The sequence below is a fragment of the Sturnira hondurensis genome, unplaced genomic scaffold (genome assembly GCF_014824575.4).
Source record: "Sturnira hondurensis isolate 20B ecotype Veracruz unplaced genomic scaffold, ASM1482457v3 Scaffold0024400, whole genome shotgun sequence".
NCBI lineage: Eukaryota > Metazoa > Chordata > Mammalia > Chiroptera > Phyllostomidae > Sturnira > Sturnira hondurensis.
The window spans coordinates 5,773,357-5,800,539 of NW_028097031.1; the positions used below are offsets into that span (position 1 = coordinate 5,773,357).

The window sequence follows — 27,183 nt, forward strand, 5'->3', positions numbered from 1 at the left end:
AGACTGCGAGGGCCCAGCAGTAGAGGTCAGCGTTGCAACGCTGGCCAGGGCTGTGGACTCCCACAGGCCTTCTGGTTCAGTGAGATGCCCCTTGTGAAATCATTTTAATGTCTTTGTGTTCTAGGATGATAAATGTTTTGAAAGACATTTCACATTTCTGTTTTCTTTCTCCTTCGGAGTAATGGTCCTGTCATTTATTTTCCGGATTTCTACTGGGTCTCAAATTGCCCTCGGGCAAGAGGTCACGTGGTTGTCTCTGAGCCTTAGGCTTCGAAAGCTGTGAGAGATTAATGTGGGCATTAGTGTTTCTGAGAACGCCTTATTGTTCTAACCTAAATTCATTTTGAAGTTTGAAAATGGGTTCTGACTGTTCTGGTACAGCGGCCCCTCCGTGCAGTTACATGAAGCCCTCGTGATGTGTCTGGGGTTTGGGATTTGCACAGCAGGGCTGGGCTTCCTAAAGTGGTTGGTCAGTCCCTCTGAAAGCAGCAGAACCGCTGTTTTAGACATCGGTGTCTCTGTTGTCCTGCCGTCCAACAGGAAGGGCTGTCCTGCGCAGCCCACTGTGCAGCCCGCTGGTTTCTGAGCAGCGTTTCAGTGGCTGCTTTCACGATGACAGAGAGCGGTCCCATCGGTGGCTGCATTGTGGTCCAGCACAGGGGTGTCTCATCGACCGGGTTCCTAGCTTCAGTCACCTCCACTGTGGCTTCTCGGTCAGGCACTGTCACTGTCACACACTGTGACACTTCAGAGGCAGGACTGCTGAGTCAAAGGACGCCCACGTGCAGAAACCTGGTCCTGTAGCCGGTTCCCGGTGGCCCCCACTCCTGCCCTTCCCCCCGACCCCTCCCCGATAGTATCAGCCCCACACCATCCTGGCTGGTGGACGAAAGGGTGGTTTCGTTCTTGTGCTTCTTAGCTTTTCGGATCGTACAGCCTGCATGTCGACAGCCCCAGACTTCGGTCGGTCGTGCGCTCCCTCCCACATGTGGGAGGGAAACCGTCCTGCTCCCCTGCCCGTTTTCGAGCGCCCCTTGTCTGTTGGGGGAGAGGGGCCGGGAGGTGGGTCCTCTCCCTGCCCGCCGTTCCGGTTGGTTTCCCCCATGTCTGCGTTGCGACCCAGGGGTTTCAGTTATGGTCCTCTTCCGTGTCAGGCCCGTGAGAGAGTTGAGGGTGCAGAGACCCCATGCTTGCCCGTTTCCTCTGCTATGGGGCGGAGGCTCTGCTTCCGGGTCATGAGGACTGAGCGCTTGTGCCGCTCGCTGGCTGGTGCCCGGTGAGTGGGAGACTCCATCCGGGGAGGGACGGCTGCTGATGCTTCCTGCTGCAGAGTCGCGGACCCACCCGAAGTGTCAGAGTGGCCCAGGGCCCTGTTTTCTCCGGAGGACCAGCCCAGCACGCCGGCACTGTTTGTTGGTTAAGAGTTGATCACATTCAACATTTTCACATACCTGGAAGTTGTGTGTCACGGGCTTGCCTCCTGAACAGCCACACTGAGAGCAGGTCGCCGACCAAGAGCAGGGGCTGTGTGAGGGGCTTGTGGCTGTGAACCCCCTGACTTGCTCTCCTTTGGCGCCTTGAGTGTCTGGGCTGCAGTGATGGCCCGCACACAGCCGCCCGCAGAAGGGCTCCTCCGGGAGGGTCAGCCTGCCAGGCGCTGTAGCCAGTCCTTCCCGCAGACCAGCCCCCTGCCCAGCCCTCCGTCCTCCCTGCCCCCCCCACTGCTGCTGCTGCTGCTGCTGCTGCTGCCGCCACCTCTGCTGAACTCGGAGTCGACCCCCAGCTGCCAGCCCAGGGTCAGGCCATGTCCCCTTGTCCAGTCCCTGCAAGGCCTCCTGGGAGTAGCTGCCTGCCCCTGGACATGTCTTCATCCTCTCTCTGTGCCACCGTTCGTGTGTGCGGTGCAGGTCTGACTTGTGCAGGCCCCACGCCACCCTGGCAACCAGCAGCGGCCTGTCCCTGCCTTGGCACCCAGCCCCCGTCACTCGGTCCCCTCGGCTCACCCCCCTTTGTCGAAAAGTGCTGAGTGCGTCCCCTCTCTGAACGCTCGTGGCGCCTCTGCTGTGAAGCCTGTTTCCGTGGGGTCTTGCTCCCTTTGCAGTGAAGAGCTGCTGCTGGTCTGCGAAGCCCACGCGTGGCCGTGCCCAGAGGCCTGCCTGCCCCGTGAATGCGGCTGAGCTCTGGGCATGCGGCCCCGGCAGCCGACTCCAATCCGCTGCTCAGGCCTTCCAGGTTTTTCCTCTGTCATTGCTTATGCAGCTATGCCGTGCTGAACAACAGTGTGGACCCAGAGTTTTTTGTGAGTGGACCTCCTTATGAGCTGAGTCAGGTTTCCCCCTTCGTTTGTGTTAACATTACAGGGGTGTGTTCTCAGGGAGGTATTTAGGCACCAAGCAGTGTGTGGATGTCACCCAGGATAGTCCAGGGCCTCTCAACGCGGAGAAAAGTGGGCTCCGGCTGTGAGCCCAGAGGGTGACAGTGGCCCGGGCATGCCCGTCACGGTTGCATTGGCTGCCTGGTCGCCATGGGCACGGCCCCAGGGAGGTGGCCAGTCCAGACACTGCAGACTCCATGCCCTTCACAGTCCCAGTCCCTCCGTGTATGGACACCTGCCTCCAGGACCCAGACCCCCCACCCCCTGGGGACCCAGCAGGGAGGAGACCAGGCAGCTGTCCACCAAGGACAGGACAGGACAAGGCAGTGCTGAGCCGCAGTGGGTGTTTCTTGGGAAGCAGCCAAGTCCTGAGGAATGCGGGGGAGGAGACAGGTAAAAGGGACCTGCAGGCAAGTTTCGTGGCCTCGGGGCAAGGGCTGTGCCGGGAGCTCACAGGCCCAGGAGGGAGGGCAGGAGAGGCTCCGATGGAGGCAGGGTACCTGCAGGCGGGAACCTGACCCTGGGCAAGACTAGGTTCCGGGAGGTTCTGGGCTCAGGTTGCAGAACGCGTAGGGCTTTCTGCCTCCTGAGTGCGCCCACTGGCCGGTCCCTGGATCTCCGACTTGAGACAGAATAAAACCCTGTGTCGCCAGCCGGGTAACCACTGAGCACTGGGAAGTGGGTCAGGAGGCCCAGAGCCGGGGGCTGCGTCAGGGCTGGGCCCCTGCGTGGGCAGCAGCACAGCCTGGAGAGGCCTTGGTGCCCGGCCACCTCTGCCTCCCCGGTGTCGCCGGGCTGAGCCCGAGGCAGCACGGCGCTGCTGGGGGCCTGGGNTCGCCAGCCGGGTAACCACTGAGCACTGGGAAGTGGGTCAGGAGGCCCAGAGCCGGGGGCTGCGTCAGGGCTGGGCCCCTGCGTGGGCAGCAGCACAGCCTGGAGAGGCCTTGGTGCCCGGCCACCTCTGCCTCCCCGGTGTCGCCGGGCTGAGCCCGAGGCAGCACGGTGCTGCTGGGGACCTGGGCCCTCCCTTCGCCTCTCCACCCGCATGTTTCTGATCTAGAAAACGGGGGGGGGGGGTGACGAGATGACACTCTGAAGCTTGGTGCCCAGTCCGCAAACGCTCCATGAACAGTCACTGACTGCGCCGTGCCCGGCTCCTCCGGAGACCGGCCACTCCCACCCGCAATGGCAGTGAGGAGGCGCGATGGCAGTGAGGAGGCGCACAGTCGCCGCCCTGGTTCCCGTGGGGTCGGTGAAGGCCATGAGAGCAGCCTGTTTCCTCGTTACTTTGAAGTTCTTGCCACGACAGGGGAGAGCTGCGCCTGGGTGACCCCGGCAGTGCGCAGACCCGGTCCCCGCTGCCCCTCGGGGCCTCTGTGTTCCCTCCACGCGCCAGCGATCTCCCAGACTTCACCTGAAAGGTGTTTCTCAGTTGTACTTACTGAGAGAATTTGTTTTCGAACATGTGAACTTGGGGTATTTTGAGTCTGGGTACCAACTCTAAGGAGAATGCAAATGAAGAGCAGTGAAGGCTTAGAAGAGAGAGAAATCATATTTGTTAACTGACATTCAATGATGAGAAAGTATTTTATTTTTTTAAAAACATGTAACTGCTGGCAGAATTGTATTTTGCAAAGTGGAGAAAATAAATTAGGGCAAAGTAGTGAGCATGTTTGTGTTTAGTAAACATCCCTAGAGAGCAGTTTTGAAAATAACCTATTAAGCGTAGTTTTTGGTCACTGTAACATTACAAACTGTCTTTCCTTCCTCAACTTTAGTCTTATAAGGGAGGGGCGTTCCCCAGGGATAAGCTCCACGCAGAGCGGTCCTTTGACTTTTCCTGTTGTTGATGACGACCTTTTCCTAAGCACACGTGACCTGTTCACTTGGTGACACGATGGTATAGATACAGCATATACGTAACTAGTGACACTTCACTAATTGTGAAACTTCAGGCTTAATTATATTTGGGGAGTTCTTTTCACATAATTTGGACAGAGTTAGCAATTACTGGAAAGTGCGAATTCCACTATCCTTTTTTTCCTTTTTAATCTAGCAACTTGGGGCTCGAGTTCTAGAAAGTTTTGACTTCGAAATAGAGTTGGAATAAGACATTTCAACTGACCTAGTCCTGGGATTGGACGCCGCGAGCGTATTCACACAAAACTGTAGCTGGTCCCTCCGTGTGCACCCTTGCTGCACACAGGGACTCCCGCCCTACAGACTGCGCGTCCAGGTGCCTGGTGGTGACGCGGCCCGGCCCCTCCTGCCGCCCTCGGCACCAGGCACAGCCCTCACTCTGATCGCTGGGGCCGGTTATTCAGCTCCTTGGGAGCACTTCCTACATTCTTGATTTCCAGATGAGGCTGGTAAGAAACAGAGCAAAGTCCCTTTGCATCTTGGTTGCCTGGGCGCCATTGTGGCCTACTGTGACTGTGACTGTCCTAACTGGCTGTCAGCTCCACGAAGTGCGGCAGCTAGCCTGTCGTTTACACCACACAAACTGAAGTCATCTGCGGTTTTCCAAGTGCCAGCAGGACGTCCCCTCGCCTTGGGAGGGTGTGCCTGGATCGCTTTAAATAAAGGGAAGACGGAGGAAAGCAGAGCTGTCCCTTTGAGGGCTCAGGTCTGGAAAGGCAGTTTGGTGTCAAAGAGAAGAGATTTATGCCCGGGGATTTCTCGCCTTCTCTTCAGCCTCTCCCTTCCTGGGCCAGGTTTTGGTGGTTAGGGATGAAACCATCAGTGTCTGAAATCAGCTCATCTCTGAATGCAGCAACTTGCTGAAGAACTGGGTTCAGAATTACACTGTCGTGCATTGCTCTCTCCTTGTTGAAGGTGCCCCGGACGCTGAGTGTCACCGATTTTCATTTCTGAAAACCAGTTGGTAGAACTTTCTTATCTGAGAAGAGCACATGGTTGACCGTACACTGAGCCAAATGGGATTGTTTTTCCGTCTCTTTCTCACCAACTCCCAACACCCTCACACATAGCCACACCCAGTTATGCACTCACAGTCACACACACACACACGCCACACTCACACAGCCACAGTCATGCACTCACATATGTAGTCACACACCACTCATGCACTCTCACATGCCACACACAGCCAGTCATGTACTCACATACACATAGGCACACACTCACACTCATGCACAGCCAACATTCTCTCACGCACACCCCTTGCTAACCTGCTGTCTTCACCCTCTGGCCACTGGGGGTTGTGGGCGACTGGGCTCACAGGAAGCCCCCCACCAGAGACAGAGGGGTTGCAGGGTCCGTTAGGGGCTGGCAGTGCCCCCAAGGCCTGGCTGTGAGGACAGTCACAGCTGGTGTGGGCGGTGAGAAGAAACATGGAGAGAGAAATTCAACTTAATGAAAATGTGACTTCACGCCCCCCACCCCACCCTGCAAAGTCCAGAATGATTCAGTGCCAGAGTCTTGTAAGTGGTTTTGTTGTATTTTATTTATATGCAGCTTTTAAGAAAATAACCTGCGGAAAGTTCCGTATGCTCAGTGTTCTATTTTATCACACTGATAGGAGGAAGTCTGCCTTTGCTGGTGGCGGCCTGGGTTGCTCAGAATGGCGACAGGGGCAGGGACTGAGCTGTGACCGAGTGGGAAGCCCTGTGGACACTGAGCTCCGTGTCCCGCAGGCCCAGGCTCCTCTCAGTGCCCTTGTAAGGCTGGCAGGGGAATTCTGGCCTCCCTCCCTCTGAGGGTGGGGGTTCCCCAGAGAGAGCCCTGCGCCCAGGGGGCTGTGGAGGGGGGCTTTGTCCAAGGAGGAGGCGGCAGGCACAGCGGTGCCCGGGGCTGCAGTGCCAGGCGGCCGGTCTCCACACCGGCGGTTTTCGGGTACAACACCGTCAGAGTGCCACGCTCCCTTAGTGGGTGGGGTGCCCTGGAGAAGCCGGAGGAGCGGGGCATCGGGGAGGGGAGCCCAGGGTGGGCCAAGGGAAGAAGTGGGCGGATGCTCACGGGCTGAAAGGTGGAGGAAGAGCAGGGCACGTCCTTAAGGTGGCTCTACTCTTCCGAAGGGCCGAGCTGCCCTGGGAGGAGGAGGCCCCACTGGGGGAGTGAGGACGCCCGTCCCCGCGGCTGCCCCGCAGGGATGCAGCCGTTTTCTCCACATCCCAGCCATCGCGGCCCACGCCCGCCACAGAACATCCGTCTGACAGGCTGGTGTGGGGACCCCAGGAGCGACGGCCCATTCTGAGCAAGACGTGTGCCAGACGTGCCCGGTCCACTGTGGCCCTGCCTGCGTGGCGCTTGTTTGGGCTGGTCAGAGGCCACATGGGCCTTTTCCGAGGGGCCTTCCTGCGCAGTCCGAGGACGGCACTCTGTCCACACCCTCGATGGCTCTGCCTTCTCCGCCCTCTTCCTGATCGTGGGAGAGGACTGTCCTCGTGGCAATACCGTCCTGGCCACACGCCCCCTCGGCCGGCCTGTGGGCCGGTGGCCAGCCGGTCAGACTCTGGCGCTGAAGGCCCCGGCGTGCTGACCCCGGCGGGTGGTCTGTGAGCACATCCTTGGTGCTGACAAGACACCTGTGGTTTAAATGGTTGGTTTCCAGAGTGTGATTCGGGGCCCGTCCAGAAACCCACTGCGGGTGTTACTCAGGGTCCTGCCTGGCTGACCTGCTTGGGTGAGAGGCGGGGCAGCGCGGCTGCCCTCCGCCTGGGCACCTGCACGCGGCCGGCTGGGCCCCGGGGACCCACCAGGCCCCTGACCGTCTCTGAAGTTATGTGTGTGGATGTCCGGCCGTGATGGGGGGAGTGTCCAGAACTGTGGCCTTCACTCCTTGGTGGCTCTCGGGTCACCTGCTCACACATACCCGGTGTGGAGAAAGGTCCGCAACACCCTTGGCACCAGGACCAACGCTGATGCAAGTCCCCCGGCTCATGGCTGACTTTACTGAACACGCGTGAATGTGCATTTTAGTCCCACTGGCGTTTTTACTGTAGATGTGTCGCTGCGCCTGCTCCAAGTCTTGGAGGGAATCTGGCGTTCAGGAGTGGGTGCTCCGGCTCCAAAGGCACCTGCCCGATGTGCCCCGCTGGGCGAGGACAGGGCCCAGGGCCCCTCCTCCCACCCTGCTCTTCCCTGGTCTCCCTGCCATGGGTGCAGCCTCCTGGCTTCTGCCTTCCCCTCCCAGGGTTCCCCCAACGCTCTTGCTGTCGACCTCGGGAAAAGTGACCAGCGGAAGCAGAGGTAGGGATGCGGACACCACCTGTGCCCACGGGAAAGGCCGCTTCCACCAAAGTGTAGGCTCAGCTCGCGCTGGGCCCACAGTGCTGGAGACGGGACCCATGGGAGGCTGTCCCCAGCGCTTCTCTCCTGCCTCGGTTTCCCTAGAACTAGAGGTGGAACCTCAGGGAAGCTCATTGACGTCCCCAAGGCCTTCCTGTCCCAGGCCTGCCCGCGGCCCAATGCGTGAGTGTGGACGTGCCAGAGCCGGGACCGAGAGACACTGGCTCTGTCCCTCCGCTCTGCTCAGCACATTCTCCCCGAGCTCCTCCCAGGACAGGGGACAGGAAGTCACAGCAGAGTGTGAGGCTTTTGGAGCACTTGGTGGGGGTGGGGTGGCTGAGGGCAGCGTCCCTGACAGTTTCTCCCAGGAAGGGGGGCAACCCTGGGGCCTGAGTGAGGGGGAGGTGGGGGTTCCACTGGACTAGGACCCGGAGATGGGCCCCGGGAGAACGGGGCGGATTGCACTGTTCCGTTGTTTCGTCGCTGTGCTCCTTCCGTGTACCAGGAAACTCACCTCCGTTTCCGCTTTTCAACTCGGAAGTTTGCGGGTTGGTGTCAGCCAGAGGGATGGTGACTTGAGTCCGAGTTGTTCTAGGTGACGAGCATTCGCAGGCCTGATTGTGGAAGAGAGAGGCCGTCATGTTTTAAAACAGAAATGACGCCATAATATGGTTTATGCACGTGAAGGAGTCGGCTCATTTCCACCCTCGTGTTCTTTCGCAGGCGAACCCGTTAAAACCAGAACACGGTCACGACGAGTAGCTTCTGAAGCGTTTGCCGGGCTGAGCCCTAAGTCAAAACCTGCCAGTTTAAAATCAATGCCATTTGGTTCTAAATTGTAGCTTTTGGTGCGGTGACGAGGACTTGACGCGTTCACGCACGCCGGCAGAGCCCTGCTGGAGCGAGGGAGACGTCCCTCCGGTGGATGGGTGGGCAGCGCGGGCGGCGATCGGGGTAGGTGTCAGGTGGACGGGCCTTCTCTTTCAGTGAGGAGCGGGCAAGGGGCAGCTTGGGCAGCAAGGAGCGCCTGAGCGCCAGCGCGGAGGGCGCGGTTCTCCTGCAGAGGGGAGGTGTCTCCTGCCCTTCACTCCCATCCTGGGACGGGATGCCCTGTCCTGAACTCTGTCTCCAAGGGCGGGCGCTAGTGACTCCCGACAGCCACCTCAGCGGTGAGGGTTGCACAGCCCCTCTTCCTGTGGGCGGGGCAGGCGGCTGGCGCTCCCTGGGGGCGTCTGTGCCCCACAACCGCCACTCAGGACACTGACGGGGGAGCACGAGCCGTCGCCGTCTCAGCACACTGCCACCCTGCAGGCTCCCGCTGGTGCGTTGATGCTGGGCAAGTGGGAAGGGGGCAGATGGCTGGGGAGAAGCTGCTCCAAGGAAAAACTCAAGGGGGCTGTGGGACAGTGACACCGGTCCATGTCTGCTCCTGGGGTGGTGCCGAGGTTGCTAGGTCACCGCCGCGGTGTGGTGGGGCCAGAAGTCACTGAGGAGACCCCAAGTTGCAAGCCCTCGAGCCGGCTGGAGGTGACCCGCGTGGTGGTTCTGCTGGTTCTTCACGAGGAGCCAGTGTCTCACCGGTGAGCACGCAGGCGAGAACGCGACGTGCCCGGGTCGGACCTGAGAGGCTCCGTCTGGGGGCAGTTTGTCTGCACGGCGGTGTCTGGCCTCATCTGCTGCTGGGCGTCGGTTGTGTCCAGCTGCCCCAGTTGCTGGTGAGTGGAGGTGGGTGTGCAGGGCCGGCTCACACTCGCTGACGCGCACAGATCCGCCGCACAGCTCTGTGTTGGAGTCCTGGAGTGCAGAGTGGAAACGTGCAACGCAGCGTAGGACAAGTTCCTTGGTGTAAGACGCACACCTTTCCACGCAGTGTTTATGACTTTACTGGGGTGACGTTGGTTAATAAAACTACGGGCTCCAGGTGCGTGTTTCTATACCGTGTCATCTGTGTGTTGCACCGCGTGTTCACCCCAGGTCTCCTTCACCACCTACCCCTCACTCTCCTCTACCCCCACACGCCTTCCCCTGGCAGTCGCCACACTGCTGTCTGGGTCTCTGTTTGGTTACTTGGTCCTAGTCCCTTCACCCTTTTCACAAATGTCTATCTTGTCCCACCCACACATGTCCAGTTCGTGTCCTGAACACCACATGTAGTTAACCAAAATTAGTCACTTTTTTTGTTTTGTAAAAGAAATTGCATCTCAGAGAATAGCTTTCAAAACTAAAGAAGATACAGCAGAGGCCTCTGTCCCTCTTTCTCACATCAGCGGTCCTGGCCAAAGGCCAGACGTTCCCTGCAGACGTTAAATTTTTCATAACGCCCAGGCAAAGATGTTTTCACGGTCCTGGGGTTTGCGGACTAGCGTTCAGCCTGGCTCAGCAGCAACCCCACCTCCCAGCCACTCCCCATTTGCCAAAGCCGACCTGACCCTTGTGCCTGGACACGGGGTGGGCCAGGAGCAGGCTCTGCAGTGGCTGAGGGCCCAGGCCCAGGTGAGGGCCCGGCCTGGGACTCATCACGGCCCAAGCAGACACGAGCTGGGGGGCCCGCGCTCCCCTCTTGCTCAGGCTGATGCTTCTCGACCCGATGGCTCGGGCACTTACACCTGCAGCGTGGTTGCGTCTCTTCTTGGGAAGAGAGGCCAGTGGTTCCTGCGTTTAAAGCCCATGGTTTTGCTGGCGCACAGCCTCCCAGCCCGTGTCCTGCAGCATCTGCTCTCGGACACACCTCCTGGCAGTGTCTTCTGAGAGCGGGTTGGAGGCGTCCTTCTGCACAGCCCCGCCCCTCACGGTGGGGTCTGAACTGCTTTGGTGACAGTGACCATTGTGGGGACTGAGTCCGAGAGTTTCCTGTTTCCCAACCTGGTTGTTCCCAGGGTCTCCATTCGTGCACCTAAGCAGGGGGCAGTGGGAATGTCCAGAGAGGCCTGGCGCGTGTCAGAGCACTGGGGGACCTGCGGAGCCCCCCGGGTTCTCAGTCTGGTGCCCATGCAGGCCTGTTACAGCGGCTCTGGGGCGCGCGTGCCGGTGTTCCCCCTCCCTGCAGCACCACTCTGTGGTCCATCTGGTCTGTCTGCCGAATCCTCCAAGTCCGGGAAGGCGGCCAGTCCTGGGACCAGGCGCACGCTCAGGGTGGGCCCAGGACTCGGGCTCCCCTCGCCCAGCCCTGCCGTTTTTTTTCTGTGGCTCCCTGGAGCTGGCCACAGTGCAGAGTGCGGTTCGGGAGCGCACGCCCATCTGTCTGGAAGTGTGTCGGCCGTGCAGAGAGGTGCAGAGGATTGAGAGACGTGCAGGGTGAGCAGCCCCGAACCCCTCGCCTGCAACCCACGACCGTGAACACGTCCATGTGGCTGTGGCCCTGACTGTGTCGCGTCTTGAAGGACTGGTCAGGGGGCAGGCGGGCATTGGGCCTCCCAGCTGCCTCCGGCTGCCTGTGGGCGAGGGGCCGTGGTCGCCTCTCACAGAAGTCCTCCCCTCCAGTGCTCTCTGGTCAGCACTGTTCCCTCCTGAAACTGGAGGCAGGTGGTGTTTTGCTGTTCGCACCTGCTTTTCAACACACACGCGGTCAGAAGAAACTGGGCACCAGCCGCTCGTGGAGGACGGAGGGCAGAGGACATGGAAGCCAGGGCAGCCTGGTCCTGCTGTGCGACACCCACCACTGTGGGCCCCTCCGGGGGCTCGGCCTCCAGGCGAGTCTCCTCGCCCGCACAGTGGGACGGTGCACCTGTGCCTGTAGCCTGCACAGGGCATGGACCCCACCGGGTGCAGAGGAGGCGCCCCACGCCTGTCGCTTCAACCATTGTCATCAATGATGATGGTGACAGTGGCAGCCCCGGTGGCCACGCTGGCCCTGAGTTCACTGCGCTCGTGCCGCCGCTCCGCCTGCTGCAGGGCCACGTGCCATGGACCTCACTGAGGTGGGGACTGTCTGCAGAGGGTGTCACCCACCGAGGTGTCTGGAGCACGAGCTGTTGTCCTCTTTCCACAGCAGGCGTCGGGGCGTCGGACTTCCTTTCGAGCACAGCCTGTACACGGTCAGTCTAGAAACCGTCCAGCCATCGTTCACATGATGAGATGGGTTTGAGCATCATGGCTGTGAGCTGGCAGCCAAGGAGAGCGGACTGCAGTGCGCATGTGTGAACAGTGGCAACCTCACTGTACTGGTTGGGGGGGTGATAGATGCCGTGCAGTGAGCATGTGTGTGCTCTGTGGCCATGGCGTTCGAAATGACTGATGAGTAGAGCAGGGAATCCGCGTCAGGTGTTGCCTTGAACATTCCTCTGTGGAAACGACTCAGGAGACTCAGGAGGCCGCAGGAAGCAGCTGGTGATTGGCAGCTTCACCACCACAACACGCCCACTCACGTGTCCTGTCTGGTGCAGAGGTTCTTTGGTGAAACATCAAATCACCCAGGTGACTCAGCCCCCTACAGCCTGGATTTTGGGTCCTGAGGCTTCTGGCTTTTCCCAAAACTAAAATCACCTTTGAAAGGGAAGAGGTTTCAGATCACTGATGAGATTCAGGAAAATATGGTGGGGCAGCTGATGGTGACTGGGAGAACTGTGTGAGGTCCCAAGGTGCCTGCTGTGAAGGGGACTGAGGCATCATTGTCCTGTGTACAAGGTTTCTTGTATCACCTTCTGTAAATGTCTCTGATGTCCATAGTGCGTGGCTGGACCCCTCCTGGACAGACCTGTGGATTAGCTTAGCTGCGCCTCCTACCCGGTCTGTGCAGTTGGCATCACCCCCATTTCACAGAAGGGAATTGGGGTGTGGGGGACTGCCTGGCTTGGGCAGCAGCCACGAGGTGGTGGTAGGCCCGGGGCTTTAACACAGCTGCTGGGTGCACAGCTCCTGTCTGGTCGCTGTCCACACCACCTGTGTCCCCGAGCGACCTGTGTTTGAGGTGCCGTCCAAGGCCGTGGCCCTCGGGTCCCATCTTCTCTGCAGGACAAACATCCTTTTGGTTTGGTTGTGTGTGCGGCCAGACATCACCTGACCGATGCTTCCCGAATCCCCGTGTGGTCTCACGGGCGCCGCACCAGGATTGCCCAGTGGTCTCCCTGCGTCTGCTATGACTTGCTTCCCCTCCCACTCCCCGCGTCACTGCCAGGAAAGCGGCGTCAGGGTCAGAGCCACCAAGTGGTTCCCCTGCTCAGGCTCCAGGGCTTTGGTCAGGCAGGCACTGAGCCCTAGGCCCTTGGCCCTCGTCTGTCTCACGTTCCAAGGCCTCCCTTGAGAAGACGGCTTGCCAGGGCATTTGGCTGATGTCTTCTTTGTCTTCACTGCACTCCTCAGTCCTGGACCAGGGAGTGGACTTGGCCAGGGACAGATCTAGTGGTCAGACCGGGCCAGGTAGAAGGGTCTCTCCGGCTGGTGGTCAGTCTCCCCAGCGTTGAGTCCTCGGGGCCTCAGTTGCGCTTACAGGTGTGCTTGGTTCTGTGGTAGTTGGAGAGGTCTCGTGTTGAGACGTGGCAGCTGGTGTCGGCTGCTTCTCTGGGTTTTCGTGTCATGTGTGTTGACTCTTGGAGCCGGCAGGGATGGAGAGCTGGCCTGGCACAGAGTCCGGACTGTCGTGTCCAGGGCCACTCACTGAGGACTTGGGGCCAAGCGGCCGTGATGTGGCTCTTCCCTCGCAGGAGTCGGGAAGCGCGGTGGTTTTTAGGTAAACCCGAGCCAGTGTGTTTATCTGGCGGTTCCTAACCAGCAGCACCATACGCCGTTCAGTATTGCATGGAACATCGCTTTCCCCAAAGCAGACTCTTCTGCCTGGACAGTGGCCTTCCGGCTGCATGCCTGCTGGTCCTGTGCTTCTCTCTAAAATCATGCGGGCGTCACCTCCTCTGTGGGTCTTTGCAGGGTCCCCAACAGTGTTCAGTCACCCTGTTTACGATGTGTTCAGATGCCTTCGTTTTGGCCGAGGCTCTGTGCCTTCTCGGTGCTCGGCCGTGCGCCTGCAGGGATGCGGGTCCCGCCCTGTCTGTCTTCCCGTCTTTATCCCGCTTCGTGCTGTCCGCCGCTGCCTGGGCAGAGTGTTCACATCGCCACCGCACAGCCCTCACCGGACGGAGGGGCTCTCTAGCACTGGGTGCACGGAGAAGAAAGCTTGTCCCTCAGGAGGTTGTCCTTCCTCCCTGGGCGTCCCAGTTAACACGAATGGCCGCCCGCTGGGAGGAAGTGCGCAGAGGTGGTACCCGAAGGAGCCCGTTCCGGCAGAGGCGGGAAGGGGGCTCTGTGCTCGAATGCAGCGCCAGCCCCTCTTCATTTGGGAACATTAAAGGCCGTCCAGGGCTTTTCACTAACCTCGAAGACATGCAGAACATCGCCCTTTTCACCCCCCCCAAGTTTTATGAACTGTTAGGGGTGGGGACAGTGGCAGGCCACTGTGCCAGGTCTTCGCTGCTCGCTCAGTCTTGTGGCAGAATAGTCGGGGCTGTGAGGTGTCTTTGGAGACAAGGGACCGAGTAAAAATGTTGTCTCACACCCACTGGAGAAGGAAGGTTCCAGAGAAATGTGTACACTGGAGGAGCCTCCATCTGGCACCGACTTGGGATCTTTCTGATGGGAACCTCAAGGTGTGAGAGCAGCCATGTCCCCCGGTAGCTGCTCTGTTCAAAGATGTGGGCCCGTGCCCCTGGGTGGGGCAGACGCGAGGCCTCACCCCTGTGGGGGTGGCAGAGTCCTGCCCCACACCCCTGACAGAGGGTGAATCGGGCGTCGCCTGCCTTCTGGACACTCCCACCCCCGATCTGTCAAGGAACACAAAGGGGACTTCTGGACAGGAAACACGGATGTAGGCAAACACGGTAGAAATAGCAGTCTCTTCCTTGCTGACCTCTGAGGCTGCTCACGTTGCGTCTCTTCCGAGGGTCGAGTGTGAAGACACAGCTGAGGGAGGGACGAACCGTGTAGTGTCAGCGCCGACATCAAAAGGATGCGAGCCCGCGTGGGGCTTGCTGGGAGGGGCTCGTGAGAAACGGGACCGGGCCGGTCTCGCACCCTGTGTAAACTCTGCCTTGCAGAGCAGAGTGTCACACCTGGGAGGCCTCCCTGCTCACGGGCCAGGGGAAGGCGAGTGTGTGTCTGTGTCCTGGGCGTGGAGGGGCCGCGGTGTTGGGTCCCCATCACAGAGGTGAGTGCTCTCCGGAGCAAGGGGAGAGTTTCCCACAGGACCGAGTCTGGGTCGCCCCCACTGCTGGGCTGGCCGGTGCCTCTGCCTTCCACCATCGTCGTCTCGCAGACAGCCCTGTTTCTGTGATGTGACGCATCTCACAAAGTGACAGCGTCACTCCTGTCCAGTCCTGACCCTCTCCCCACTGTCACTTGTCTGCGTGGGGACCACCATCGAGTTTTCGTTCGTGACTTGCGTGCAGCCAGTCAGTGAGCCCCACTGAAGGCCGGACACCCCGGTGTTGCCTCGATCTGACTTCTGTTCTTTGAGGCCCTCGGTGGGCTGGCTGCCCTGGCCCTCTCTGCTCTGTCTCCTTGACGGCTCTTAAAAAAATACTATTTTCTGATTGCAAATTACTGATCTTCCAGGATCTTTATTCCTTAGGAACCTAACTTGATTCATCCGATCTTCAGTTCTCTTGAAAACTTGTGTCGGGCTTACTGGTCGCTGTGTGTTCTCAGTCAACCTGCATCCCATCCTCCCGCCCCCGCTGGCTGTGCAGCCGCTTGGCCGGGAAGCCTCCTGTCGTCCCACGAGTCATGGCATCCGTCTCGGGTTCACCCCGTCCCAGGCAGTCACCGGCACACTCACCAATGCCTGTGATTGGCATCTTCCCTGTCTCCCGGCTTGATTGAGGACATGTCATTAGTCTCAGTCCTCGGTAAACTGGTTGGTTTTTACATTCACGTGTTAGCACATTTCAAAAAAGAGCGATTCTTCTTCCAGATTTGTTCCACTGCTGAGCGGTGTCATCAGCAGTGTGTGCGTCAGACTCTGTCTGTGGCACACCAGTGACTTGGATGAGTGGCTTTAGTTGGGACCCGCCGGCTCCCTTTTGGGGAGACTGGGCTGCACCAGGAAAGGAGGAGCCTCATGTTGCTGCCCCGCCTTCCTCAGGGGCGGGGCAGGTGTGCACAGGGGTCAGACCTGTTGGCTCCTCCCCTGGGTTCACCCAGGAATCCTGGCAGGCGGCAGCCCTCTGCCTCGACCAGAGGCGCTCCTGCGTGGGCGCCCCCAGGAGTCCCGCCTTGCCGTTCCCCTCGGCGCCAGCCCATCCGGTGCTGTGTGTCGAGTTCCCAAGACAGGCTTTCACTGCAAGGCAGCTTTATCACAGTCGTTGCTCCTGTGACCCTTTGTGATCTGGGACGTTGCCTTTTAACTATAAAATCGCCTTGAGTAGAATCCAACAAAAACGCGACTCTTAGAAGAAAACCTGGAATCTTTTTCTTCTTCAGTTAAGGCCGTGATTTCTGTTCGTCTTGGTGGCGCCGTGTTGGGGTCGGGGCGTGTCGTGCACCTTGGTAAGAGCACGGGTGGCGTCTGACATGCAGCACATTGAGTCGTCGTCACCAGTGCAGTGCTAGGATCTGTAGTCCATCAACGTTTAGGGTGTGCGCCCCGGCACACGGGGACGCGGGGAGAGGCGGGACTGCGCAGTGGGCGTGGCTCTGTCCCCGACCGTTACCGGGCTTCTGCCGGGAGGCGCCCTGGTTGGACGGGAGGCGTGGTCTGGAGGCGAGGCCGCAGGAGGTCCACGTGCAGTTGCCGCCTTCGAGAGCCTTGGGTCCTGGCGGGTGGCTCGCGGCCGGCCTTCCCTGGGCTTCCTGTCATCACGCCACACAGTGGCCAAGCCAGTCTTTCACCAGTTACTTAATTTAGAAGTAGGAAGACCTTTTGAAATTTCTTCCTGTTTTCTTTGAAATTCTTTATGTGTCCCAGAAGGGCCTGTGGGTTGTGTCTGTCACCTGTGCCTTGCAGGACAGTGGCCCACATCACTTCCCAGATCTTCGTTGATTAGGAGGGACAGTCGCCCCCACCCCCCCCCCCCNCCCCCCCCCCCCCCCCGACTCGGAATCAGCGATGGGTGATCAGGCCCACAGTGTCTGGTGCCTGGGTTTTGTTCGCAGCCACAGGACCTTTGGGGACCCTGGCCTCCTGGCCGCCCGGGCCAGTCCGGGCGTGAGGCCGCGCGGCAGGACGAGCCGTGGATGCAGCCTGTGGTTTCCCGGCAGGTAGTTTCCTGTGTGCTCTGTGTGTTTCTGCGCCTCTTTGTGCCCTTCGAAGTCCTGTGACTTCTGCCCGCGGGTAATTTCAGTCTTCAGAGTCAGGTGGGATGATGTTTCAGTAGAAACCAGTCCATGACGTCAGCTCCGCTGGTCTCCAGGGTGGACGTGGCCGTGCGGAGCACTTTGTGAGCGAATCAGTTGCGAGCACCGAGGAGGCGCTGGACGGCTTCCGCTCCTTGTCCATCAGTCCCGTTATTCTTTCTGGCCTCGGGCTGCTTAGCTTCCTATGTGAATAGTTAACCAGAGCACGAGCTCTCTGAGGGGACATTCACGCCGTGTGCCCGAGGGTTGGGGTGGGGAGGCGTGCATACCGCCCCGACACACAGGCCCCCAGGTGCTGCTCGCCAGCACCCCAGCGCCCCGACACACAGGCCCCCAGGTGCTGCTCGCCAGCACCCCAGCGCCCCTGACACACAGGCTCCCAGGTGCTGCTCACCAGCACCCCCAGCGCCCCAGGGGCGCTGACCGCGCCGAGGCGTCCAGGTGAGGACGCAGCAGAGCTGTGCCGCGCTGAAGGCGAGACCTGGCGGCCCGGGCGGGGGGGGGGGCTCCTTCCTCCCCTCAACCTCGTCAGCAAGCCACTCTCGGGTCACACCGTACTGAGCACGCCCGGAATACAGCCCCTTCCCACCCCTTCCCCTGCGAAGTCCCCTCCTCACAAGTGCTGTGTCCCACGCAGAAGGATGTGTTGCCCGTCCTGGTACTATTGTCTGACCCTTCTTCGCAGAAGAGGGGAGAGGCCGGCAGTTGCCAGGGTGCGTGTCTCCAGGAAAGCAGAGACCGTCCTAGGGAAGAAGGTGCTGAAGTGCGCGTGTGGCCTCGCCGGATGTAGGTCACTGGATTTCAGGCTCTCGTACACACTGCGTGTCCTCGCGCCTGTGGGAAGCAAGGGACTGTGGGGTCCTTCGCGTCTGGCTGAAATCCTGCACTTTCCACATCTCGATGTCACCCCTTGGGCATTTGATGGCCACTTCGTGGCTGCGCCATCTGAGGGTTCACGACGGGATGCACTGGGTCGGCCCACGCGGGCTGTCGGCAGGGCCCTGCCCGGTGGCACTGCTGGCCCATGGGTGCCTGCCCCGGCCATTCACCCTGTCCCCTTGACCAGAGACCATCCAGGTTAGAGCACCCTTATGGACGGGCACAATTTGGGTCCCGGAGCCAGGTCCCACGCTGGGAGCACCCCGCAGGGCTCCTCCAACATCTCTGAGGGCACTTCGCCGGGTTTCTGCGGACTCCTCAGACGCCGGGGGACCTGAGCCTCTCTGTGCGAAGTCATTGTCACCTGCACCATCTGGACGCATCTGCCGAGAACATGCAAGCCCACAACGTCCAGCGCGGCTTCCCGGGATCATTTCGGCCTCTGCCGCCCTGCTGCAGCCAGTGCACAGCTCCGGACTGGGATGAGCGGCCTCTGTGGCTCTGTGGTCGGACGTGTTCGTTGCAGGGGCCACTGCGCCCGCCACCTTTGTGCGTGCTCGTCAGAGATGTCGTCCAATGGCCCCTCGCAGAGACAGGCTCAGACCGCAGAGACCTGCCACACCAGTTTCCCCAGCTTTGCACCCAGGCCCTGCTGCTGACTGGCATGTCACCTGCTGCTTGGTGGGCTGCTGGGAGGAGGGTGAACACCTGCCACTGCGCCTGGCCTCGTAGGACACGTCCATGTCCCTCCCTGTCACACCGCAGATGGACACGTCCATACTAAAGACGGACACGCTAAAAGCGGTGGTGAACCGGGTGCTGGGCAGTGAGCTTGGTGGAGAGTGGGGCTGACCCTCAAGCCCTCGGGGACGCAGCTTCGAGTCCCCGCCCTCCCGGACCCCTCCTCTCTCCTCCCTCAGTCCTGCGTCATAACTCCCAGTTTCTGCTCAGCTCTGTCTCCCCTCGTCCCCAAAGGGCCCCGGCCCCCCGCACCTTGCTCAGATCCCGCAGACCACCCGTGAAGAGTGTCTGTGGTCAGGGCGTGATGCGGACCAAGGGGTGGGCTCTGCCAGTCCAGCAGAGCCCTGGGCGTTGGGCCCCGTGGGGGGAGATGTCATGAGGGCCCCAGGCTCCAAGCGTGCGCTGTTCTAGCCGGTCTGGGCCAGTTCTGCCGACGAGGGAGCAGACGGGAGCAGCTCCCGGGAGGAGTGGAGGTGGGCACTGAGCAGACCTCTGTTGTCAGCTGGGAGAATCGCTGTCGCCAGGATGGGGCTGGGAGGTGCCAGCAGGAAGATGCCTGCTGTACAGGTGGGACGCACCTGTGTGCCTGAGAGGGACGTTTGGTGCTGGGGCAGGAGGGCGGGGCCGGCGTGTGACCCCGAGAGGTGGGTAGGAGGGCAGAGGCAGAGGTAGGGAAAAGTCCTCGGGTCCCCAGAGGGATGCCCTTGACTGTCTGTAGAGGGGCGGGAGGGGCAGCCGGATGGCTTCCCTGGGGAGGGGCCGTGGGGACGTCCCTTTGTAGTAAGTGAGTCCCCTCGTCTAGGAAGGGACAGAACTGGAAACCTAACCTGGGGGGAGAGAGAGGGCCTCTGAGACTCGGGGGCAGTCACAGGTGCATTCTGAGGAACATTCGGAGGCAGAACCAGCAGGAAAGGAAGGCAAAGCTTAATAATCTGTAACATTGTTTAAACTTCACGTTTACCTGGCTAAAAGCTTGGCATTTTTAAGTCTTCAGGGTAGTCCCAAAGTGGGCGTATTTACTTTGTCGAAAGGTCCAATCGACCAGGTATGGTTTTAGTTAGTCACAGGTGTGGTCCTGGGCAGTAGACTGGAGGCCCTCAGACTGCCGGGGATTTGCGACTCGGTTTAGGTGAGCTTGTGTGCTTTCCTTTTTTGGAAGGTGTTTCCTGCTATAGGTGTGGTATTGACCAGATAAGATGACAGGCCACCTCCGTACATAGTCGCACACACACCTGGTGGAGACAGAGCGTGTCCGACCTATGATGACTGCGTGTTGGGGCTTTGAGAAAACAACGGGAGTATGTCAGCAGGAATGTTTGTTCCTGGTTCAGTTTCTGTCTCAGAGACAAATGGAACTGAGTAGCTACGGTATTTTCCTGGCGGGTGGGGGGGTTTGCTGTGTGTCTCACAGACCGAGGCCCCGCGTGGGTGGTGGGCGAGACCGGTGCTCCGCACCCCGTGCAGGCAGGAGGCGAGCCCTGCACATCAGGTCACAGCCGCTGACGGTGACGGGTGCTCTGACTCCAGAGGTAAAAATGCAAAAAGTGTAGAGTTAATTATATGTAACTACTACTTACGAAGACGCTGGAACATGGGTTTATATTTGCGTATTAACTTAGGAACAGTGAAAACCATTCTCCTGGATAACATCTAAATTGCAGATGCAGTCTTAATTGAATACAGGACCACACAAAGGTGAAATGACATGAGTGCACATCACATCTGGAACGAGGAAGGTCCTCAGGGCTGCCAGCATGTTAGCGCCGTAGCATCCGTGTGGTGCCCAGGCCAGGGTCGTTAGATGGGGGTCTGTGGGGGTGAGCCACTGGAAGTTCCTCCTGGGCTGCAGGTTGGGGAGGGGCTTGGAGATGGCAGTGAGCACCTTAAGACAGGGGTCCCCAGCCTCCCAGCCCCACGCCCATACCGGTCCAGGCCTGTTAGGAACCAGGCTGCACAGCAGGAGGTGAGCTTAAATGCAGTGTGCTTGAACCATCCCGAAACCAGCCCCCTGGCCCGGGTCTGGAAAAATTCTCTCCCACAGAACCAGTCCCTGGTGCCAAAAAGGTGGGGCCTGCTGCTTTAAGGGACAGTACAAGAGGGAACTCGAGGTTCCTGACCAAGGGTGGTCTCCAGGGAGTTGAGGGGAGCTAGAGGGCTGGGTGTCGGGCAGATGAGCGCAGGCAGGTGAGAAGCAGCCCCTGCGGAGCCGGAGCAGGAGGGCACTTTTGGCAGTGAGCTGAGACCAGGCGTGGCAGGTGTCACGGGCCATGTTGAACCTATATCTTGGCCTCTGGTCCAAGTCCCAGGGAGGCTGGTGAGGGCACTGATGCGGAGGGCTGTCCGTGCCCCCCGTAGCGGGGGAAGGAGTGAGATTCGGGCTATAGCAGCAGCTCACTCGGGAACGTGCCGTTCCCACCCGCTGAGTTGGCAACTTGACTTGGAGGGTTGTGAACGGGTGTACGTTTTCCCGAAGGTAATTTGCCATTCATACCAAAAGTCTTAGTTGCGTGCGGTACCAAAAAGTGTACATTTCGACCCAGCAATCCTGTTTCAGGACACTGGTTCTAAAGCAATGAACTTAGATACGTGCGAAGTACGCTGCTACTCACAGTAAGAATTGGTGCAGAAGGTGGTCTTACCTTCACAGGTGGTGAGGGAGAGGCTGGCCAGCTGGTCTGGGGCCCCGGGACCGAGGGAGGCCGAGAGTGTCCTCCTCCTGTTGGGCCGGGTCCCAGGAGAGGGGACTGGAAAAGACGGGGTGGAGACACTCCATGGCGCCAATGGGGGGCGGGGGCAAGACTTCTAGAAGAGGTGCTCTTGCCCCTTGGAGGGGCGGGGCTTCTGGTGGAAGTGGGACTGACCTTTGAGAACTAGCCCCACGCTTCACCTCCCTGGACCGTTCGATGTTCTGGAGGGAACATGGTTACCATTTGCACAGGTCGGTGCAGCAACGTCCAGGCGCCGCCAGCCTGGGCGGCTGGTTGCCTGTGGGCCTGAGGTTCCTGGGCAAATGCTGACTGAGCAGGACGGGTCTGGGGCACACCTTCCCCTCTCTCTCCACCCCTCCCCCTCCCCTCCCTCCTCCCCACCCCCAACATGATGTTTCATGATCAGATCAGGAAAAGCAGCCCAGTGAAGGAGTGGGAGAATCAGTCTTTTCTAAGTAAAAAAGTAAATCAGAGAATCAATTTTTTCTTTCTTCCTCCCACCTCCTTTCCCTCACTCACCTTTTTCTGCTCACGCTGGGCTGTTTTTCAGACTTGTGCCCATGTGGCGGTGCATGCCGTCCCCTTGCCCGCGGGCAGGACCAGCCTCCTGTGCTCTCCACACTCCCCCCAGGCCATTGGTCTAGGAGCACACGTGACGTCCGTCTCCCTGGGTGCTGGAAGGTGCCCTGCTCTGCCTCTGTGATGGGCGGGGACGGGCCTGGAGCAACATGGGGGGTGAGCTCCGTCCCTGCTGCCTCCTCAGGATCTCCCTTCCCTTCCCTGCGGGAAAGGCCACTGCCCCGTGGTGCTGCAGGACTTCCCAGAGGGTCACTGAAGTCAGCTGTGTTCTTGAACGCGGTGGCCTCTCCTGGGGCAGCCTCGAGTTACCTGCCTCCTCAGGACCAGGTTCTAGAAGCTGCAGTGCGTCTCCTGTGCCGGGCTTGGAGCTCCCCCCACCCCGCCCCCTGAATGCTCTGTCTGCAAGCAGCGCTCCGAGGACACAAGTTCATCTCCAGGGGTCTGGAGACGCGTTGTGGGATCGTAGGAGATGTGCTTAGGTCTCCCCTGGCTCACCAAGTCTGTGTGCAGCTCGTTTCCGAGCCTGATTCTCTCTGTATTGACCTGAGTTGCTGGGAACCTGGGACAGACGTGCGTCTGACCCCTGGAGCACGTGGCTGCCCTCAGGAATGACGGCACGGGGTCCACGGCCGGCCCTCAGTTCTGCATTTCTGTGTCCAGCGGCTGCCCTCCCGCCAGGACCTGTCTGTTTGAAGGTGTTAAACGCCCATTCTCAAAGCCAGTGGGGTCTGCCCACGCAGTAAGCTCTCCCGGGGCTCAGCCCATGGCTCCCAGGGGCAGTTTCCTGCACCGTCACCTGCCCACTGAACTCGTCACGCAGAGCGGTTTGCTTTGTTGGTCCTGGCCAGTTCCTTCCTGCCTGTAACCCCTCTCCCCGTCCTACCCGTGGCAGCCCCGACATGGAGAGCAGAGAGACGCCGCGGGGCCTGCACAAGATGGACGACCGCCCCGAGGAACGGGTGATCCGCGAGAAGCTCAAGGCCACCTGCATGCCCGCCTGGCGACACGAGTGGCTGGAGAGGAGGGGCCGCCGGGGCCCAGTGGTGAGCGGGGCTGGGGGTGTGTGGGGGCACCAGCAGGCCCCCTGGGGTGGCAGGCGGTGGGGTGGTGGGCTCCTCAGCTGACATCGAGGGGTGGACGTGGCGTTGGGAACAGATCCGCTGACCTGGCTCCCTCGGAGCCGGGTCAGACGGGGGCCGGGGCACGAGGCCACGCTGCCCTCTGCTGGCGGCGTCTGGAAGCCTCTCCTGGGAGAGCTGCACTGGACTGAAAACTTGAAACACAAAAGCAGTGTTGCAGGTTTAATCTTGATGTTTTATCTCAAAGGTAGGTTCCAAGGAACTTAAAACCCCAGGAGTCTTTCAGGAAATCACAAAAGATGAAATAGCCTCATGGGGTTGAGAGAGACCAGCAAGTCGCCCAGGGCTTGGGGGAGGCGCCTGGGTTCCAGATGAGGACAGGCGGGCGTGCTCCACCCTCGGCCACGCTGTTCCCCTTTAACGTCTGGGTGCCCCTTGGAGACGTGGCTGTGGTTCCACGCTGCCACAGTGAACCTGCCGTGCTCTCTTCGCTGGTGGAGGGTCTGGCCTTCAGTGTGTGAGGGAAGGCGGGCTCATCTTCAGACCCACGGGACGGCTTCCTTGCGTTCTGGAGGCAGAAGAGGGCCTGCACTTGGTGCTCTGGGGCGCAGCGCCCCAGCCGGCCAGCACCACGAGTTTCGTGTGGCCTCCATGCAGAGGCGGCCCTGGCGTTGGGGGGTGTGTGTGTGTCGGGGCAAGGGGGTGGGTACGACCGCGAGGTCAGTCAAGCACACCGCAACAACAGCCCTGCCAAACGGCTGCCCGGCATCCGCACCCCACGGGCCGGTGTAGGTTCAAACGGGGAAAGTGAGACTTGCACTCCTGTCCCACCGCCCGCATTTCGAAAGCCCAGGAGCCTGTCTGGCTGGTGGCCCCGTGGCTGGGCAGTGGGAGAGCGTTCCTGTCGGCTCAGAAGGCCCCCTGAGAGGCATGCGCTGGCGGCTCTGCGCTAGCCAGACCCCCGGGGCCCCCGCAGCCCTCCCTGTGAGCCGCCCGCTGCTGCCCGCTCCCGCCCGCCAGGGCCCCCGGAGCCGACCTGGGCTGCTTGTTCCTTTCTCTGGAAGGAGCGTTTCTCCGGAAACGCTCTCTCCAGCGTTTCTGGAGGAGCAGGACAGAGCGCCTCCGGCCTCTGGTCCTAGCTGGACTGGGCCTGAAAGCCCTGGCTTCACTAACAGCAGGCCTTGCAAGTTGCACTTGCACATCAGAGGTGGGTGTTCGGGCTTCCAGCTGCCCTTTCGGTTTCCGAAGTCCCTGCTCGAACCACCTGCTGTGACAGAAGGTTGCCCCGGAGGAAGCACAGGTGGTTTCGCATCGACCAGTCCTGCCTGCAAGGCCTACAGCTGCCAGTGCAAGTGGGAGGGGAAACACCTGCCTCCGTCCAGCTGAGTCAGCACCTGTGGGCACTGTGAGCGCTTGCCTTTCACACTTGCGTGCTACCCTCGTGGCATGGGGCAGCAGGGAACGCCAAGTTCCCGAAGTGTGTGTGGCCACATGTCAGCCTGGGGACAAGCCTTCAGGGCTGACATCAGTGCGGGCACAGCAGGCTGACACTTACGGCTCCGTGACGCTAAATGCAGGTTGATGGTCGTGTTAAGTCTGTCCGCTGTTGCACAACAGAGCTCTCTGAGCTCAGGCTTACTTACTGTCTTTATGTTTCGAGTGATCAGTGTGTCGGTGTTTAATTCAGGTGGTAAAGCCAATCCCCGTTAAAGGAGATGGACCCGAGATCAACGCCTTCGCCGCTGAGACGCAAGCAGAGGGCCAGACGAGCCCTGCGTCTCCGGCTCCCAAAGGCCGCCGCAGCCCGTCCCCTGGCAGCTCGCCCTCGGGGCGCACGGCAAAGTCGGAATCCCCAGGAGTGAGGAGGAAAAGGGCTTCCCCAGTGCCGGTGAGTTGACGTGCTATCGCTGAGACAGGTGAAGTTTCTGTGATGTTTGGAAGGTCCGCTGTCCCCGTGTCGGAGCAGCTGCCCTCACAGTGTGGCCTGCACCCCCAGGGTTGGTGGCAGGCAGGTCCCGAGACCCTGTCTGGGGGTCCGTTAGGTCAGAGCTCATTGTGTGGGAAGCCGAGACGCCCTGTGCTCTCTGGCCGCCTGGACATTTGGGGAAGGGGCACCACTGCCTCCACACGGACAGGGTCACGCTGCAAGGACAGAAGTCACGAGGGCACAGACGGCCTCCTTAAGATGATGGAGTCACTCGGAGGAGAACAATGCAAGAGTTTTTTCGCCGTGGTAGAATTTGTGATTTCTAGCAAAAAATAGGCTTTCAGAAAACCAGCAGCCTCCCTGAACTGAGACTCGCACCCAAGATCATGATGTGGTCGAGCGTGGCTGTGTTCTGCCTACTTTGCAGTGAGCCCTGGCAGGGCAGCCCCACGTAAGGGCCAGCGTTTCTGGAGGAGCAGGACAGGACTGCACACGTCACCCTGGCCTGCCGTCCCCTCAGAGCGTGGGGCCCTGCTGCCCCTGGACCTGACTGGGACGGCAAGCACGCTGGCGGCCGGTTCCAGGCCAGCTGCCACCCAGCAGCTGTGCCTCTTGTGTGGCGTCGAAGGGGAACATTCCCGTGTTTTAACGACACTTTGTGCCACCGCCGATTGAATGCAGGGGTGTCAGGAGAACCCCGCCGTCTTCTACACTGAGCTGGACGTCACAGAGGTGTGCGGACAGTAGGGCCGCTTTAAACCTGACCTTCCAACCTCGGAGAGCTGACGAGAGGCGGGGGAGTAACGGCGACAGCGCCCGTGACGGGGCGTGGTTGCCCTCAGATCTGAGGCGGTTCACGCACGCAGACCCTTCTAGAACTGAGCTGTAAGTGAACACCTTTACGGGAAAGCCAGAGGCCCCGGCAGTGTCTGTGAGCTTCTTACTGACACACTGTGCGTTAGCTACTCTTTAGCTAATGTCCGGTCGGTTGTTCGTTAGCTCGGCAGTCCACACACCGGGCGGCCGGCTCGGTGGCTCTCGTCTGCCCCCGCGGCACCCAGCGCAGCCGCTGCCCAGCTGTCGGGGGCTCTCGGCTCCTGCTGCTCAGATCGAGCCGGCAGGGTCTGCACAGAGGCGTTCATGCAGGGAGGGCGGACCCTCCCCAGCACCTCGGCCGCGGACCTGTCATCGTGGGGACTGTGAGACGGTAACTTTCTGTCAAGCCCAAAACAGGAGTGTCTCAGAGGGCCTGTCCCAACACAGAGGCTCTCACTGAGCCGGCACATGCATCCGCGTGTGGGTGCCTGACGCCGGAAGCGGTCTCACGCCTGGAGCTAGAGTGGGCACGGCGCAGGGGATGTGCGCAGCAGGTGCCCCCCGGGATTGCACCCCCACGCTAGGGTAGACACGAGGCACGGGTCCCCTCCTTCTTGGCAGCGGCTGCACAGCGTTCTGCTGTCCAGATGAATCGTAGTTCACTCGGTGGTCTGCGCACGGACGGCAGCTGCATTCCTCACGCACCTCTCGCTACAGAAAACGCCGCGGAAGCCCGTCTCACCTGCACGCCACTCCGTGCCTCTGCGAGCACGTCCACGGTCTGAGTGCTCAGCAGGTGGATGAGCACGCGTGTGTGGGCTCGTTCACTGGTTCTGTGGTTACTTTGGAGTAGCTGCCTGTTAGAAACCAACGGCTGTGTTGAGATGCGGTTGGCGTACTGCGCCGCTGGCCTGTTGAAACTGTGCAGTTCCTGGGTTTTGTGTGTTCACAGAGGTGCACCTGTCACCACAACACATGTCAGTCTTCATCTCCCCATAAGGACACCCAAGCCAGTGTGGGCCCCTCCCTAGCCCGAGACGCCCCCCGTCCACCTCTGGTCCCATCAGGTGCAGAGTGAGTCTGGTGCATGGGGGTCCCATCTCGTGTGCCCCTCAGCGGCTGCACGCTGGGGCGGTTTCCACACTCTGGCGGCTGTGCACAGTGCTGCCGTGGACGCTTGTGGGCGCGTCCCTCCTTTCTCTTGGGTTCACACGAGGGAGTGTGGTTGCTGAGCCACGAGGTCTCTGGAGCCTCTCGAGTCCCCATCCCACCAGCACTTCTCTTCCCTTACCCTTCCCAGAGGCCTCGGGGACAGCTAACTGGACTTGCCCCGGGCCCCCGACAGAAAGACCGAGCCCTGGGGGGCCCTGGAGCAGCACAGGCCACCCCACTCCTGGGAGTGCCTGTCCCCTGTGGGGAGGCCACCTAGTTGGAAGAGCCACCCACCAGGAACTGAGGTGGGCTGCCCGCTGCACCTTTAGTGGGAGCAGTTGGCGTTCAGGTCCCGAAGAAAGACATCGTTCTACTGGCCGGCGAGGTGAACTTCTTGTG

The 27,183-nt window shown here is 60.3% G+C and overlaps 1 protein-coding gene across 1 annotated transcript in view; it reads left to right on the forward strand.

The window, feature by feature from the left end:
• The window catches only part of MAP3K1 (mitogen-activated protein kinase kinase kinase 1), a 59,529-nt gene that overhangs the window by 7,756 nt on the left and 24,590 nt on the right, over positions 1 to 27,183 (forward strand). Inside the window, exons 2-3 of the mRNA XM_037038551.1 lie at positions 22,703 to 22,853; positions 24,577 to 24,772. Of these exons, the coding sequence (XP_036894446.1) occupies positions 22,703 to 22,853; positions 24,577 to 24,772 (347 nt within the window). The remainder of the gene's footprint in view (positions 1 to 22,702; positions 22,854 to 24,576; positions 24,773 to 27,183) is intronic.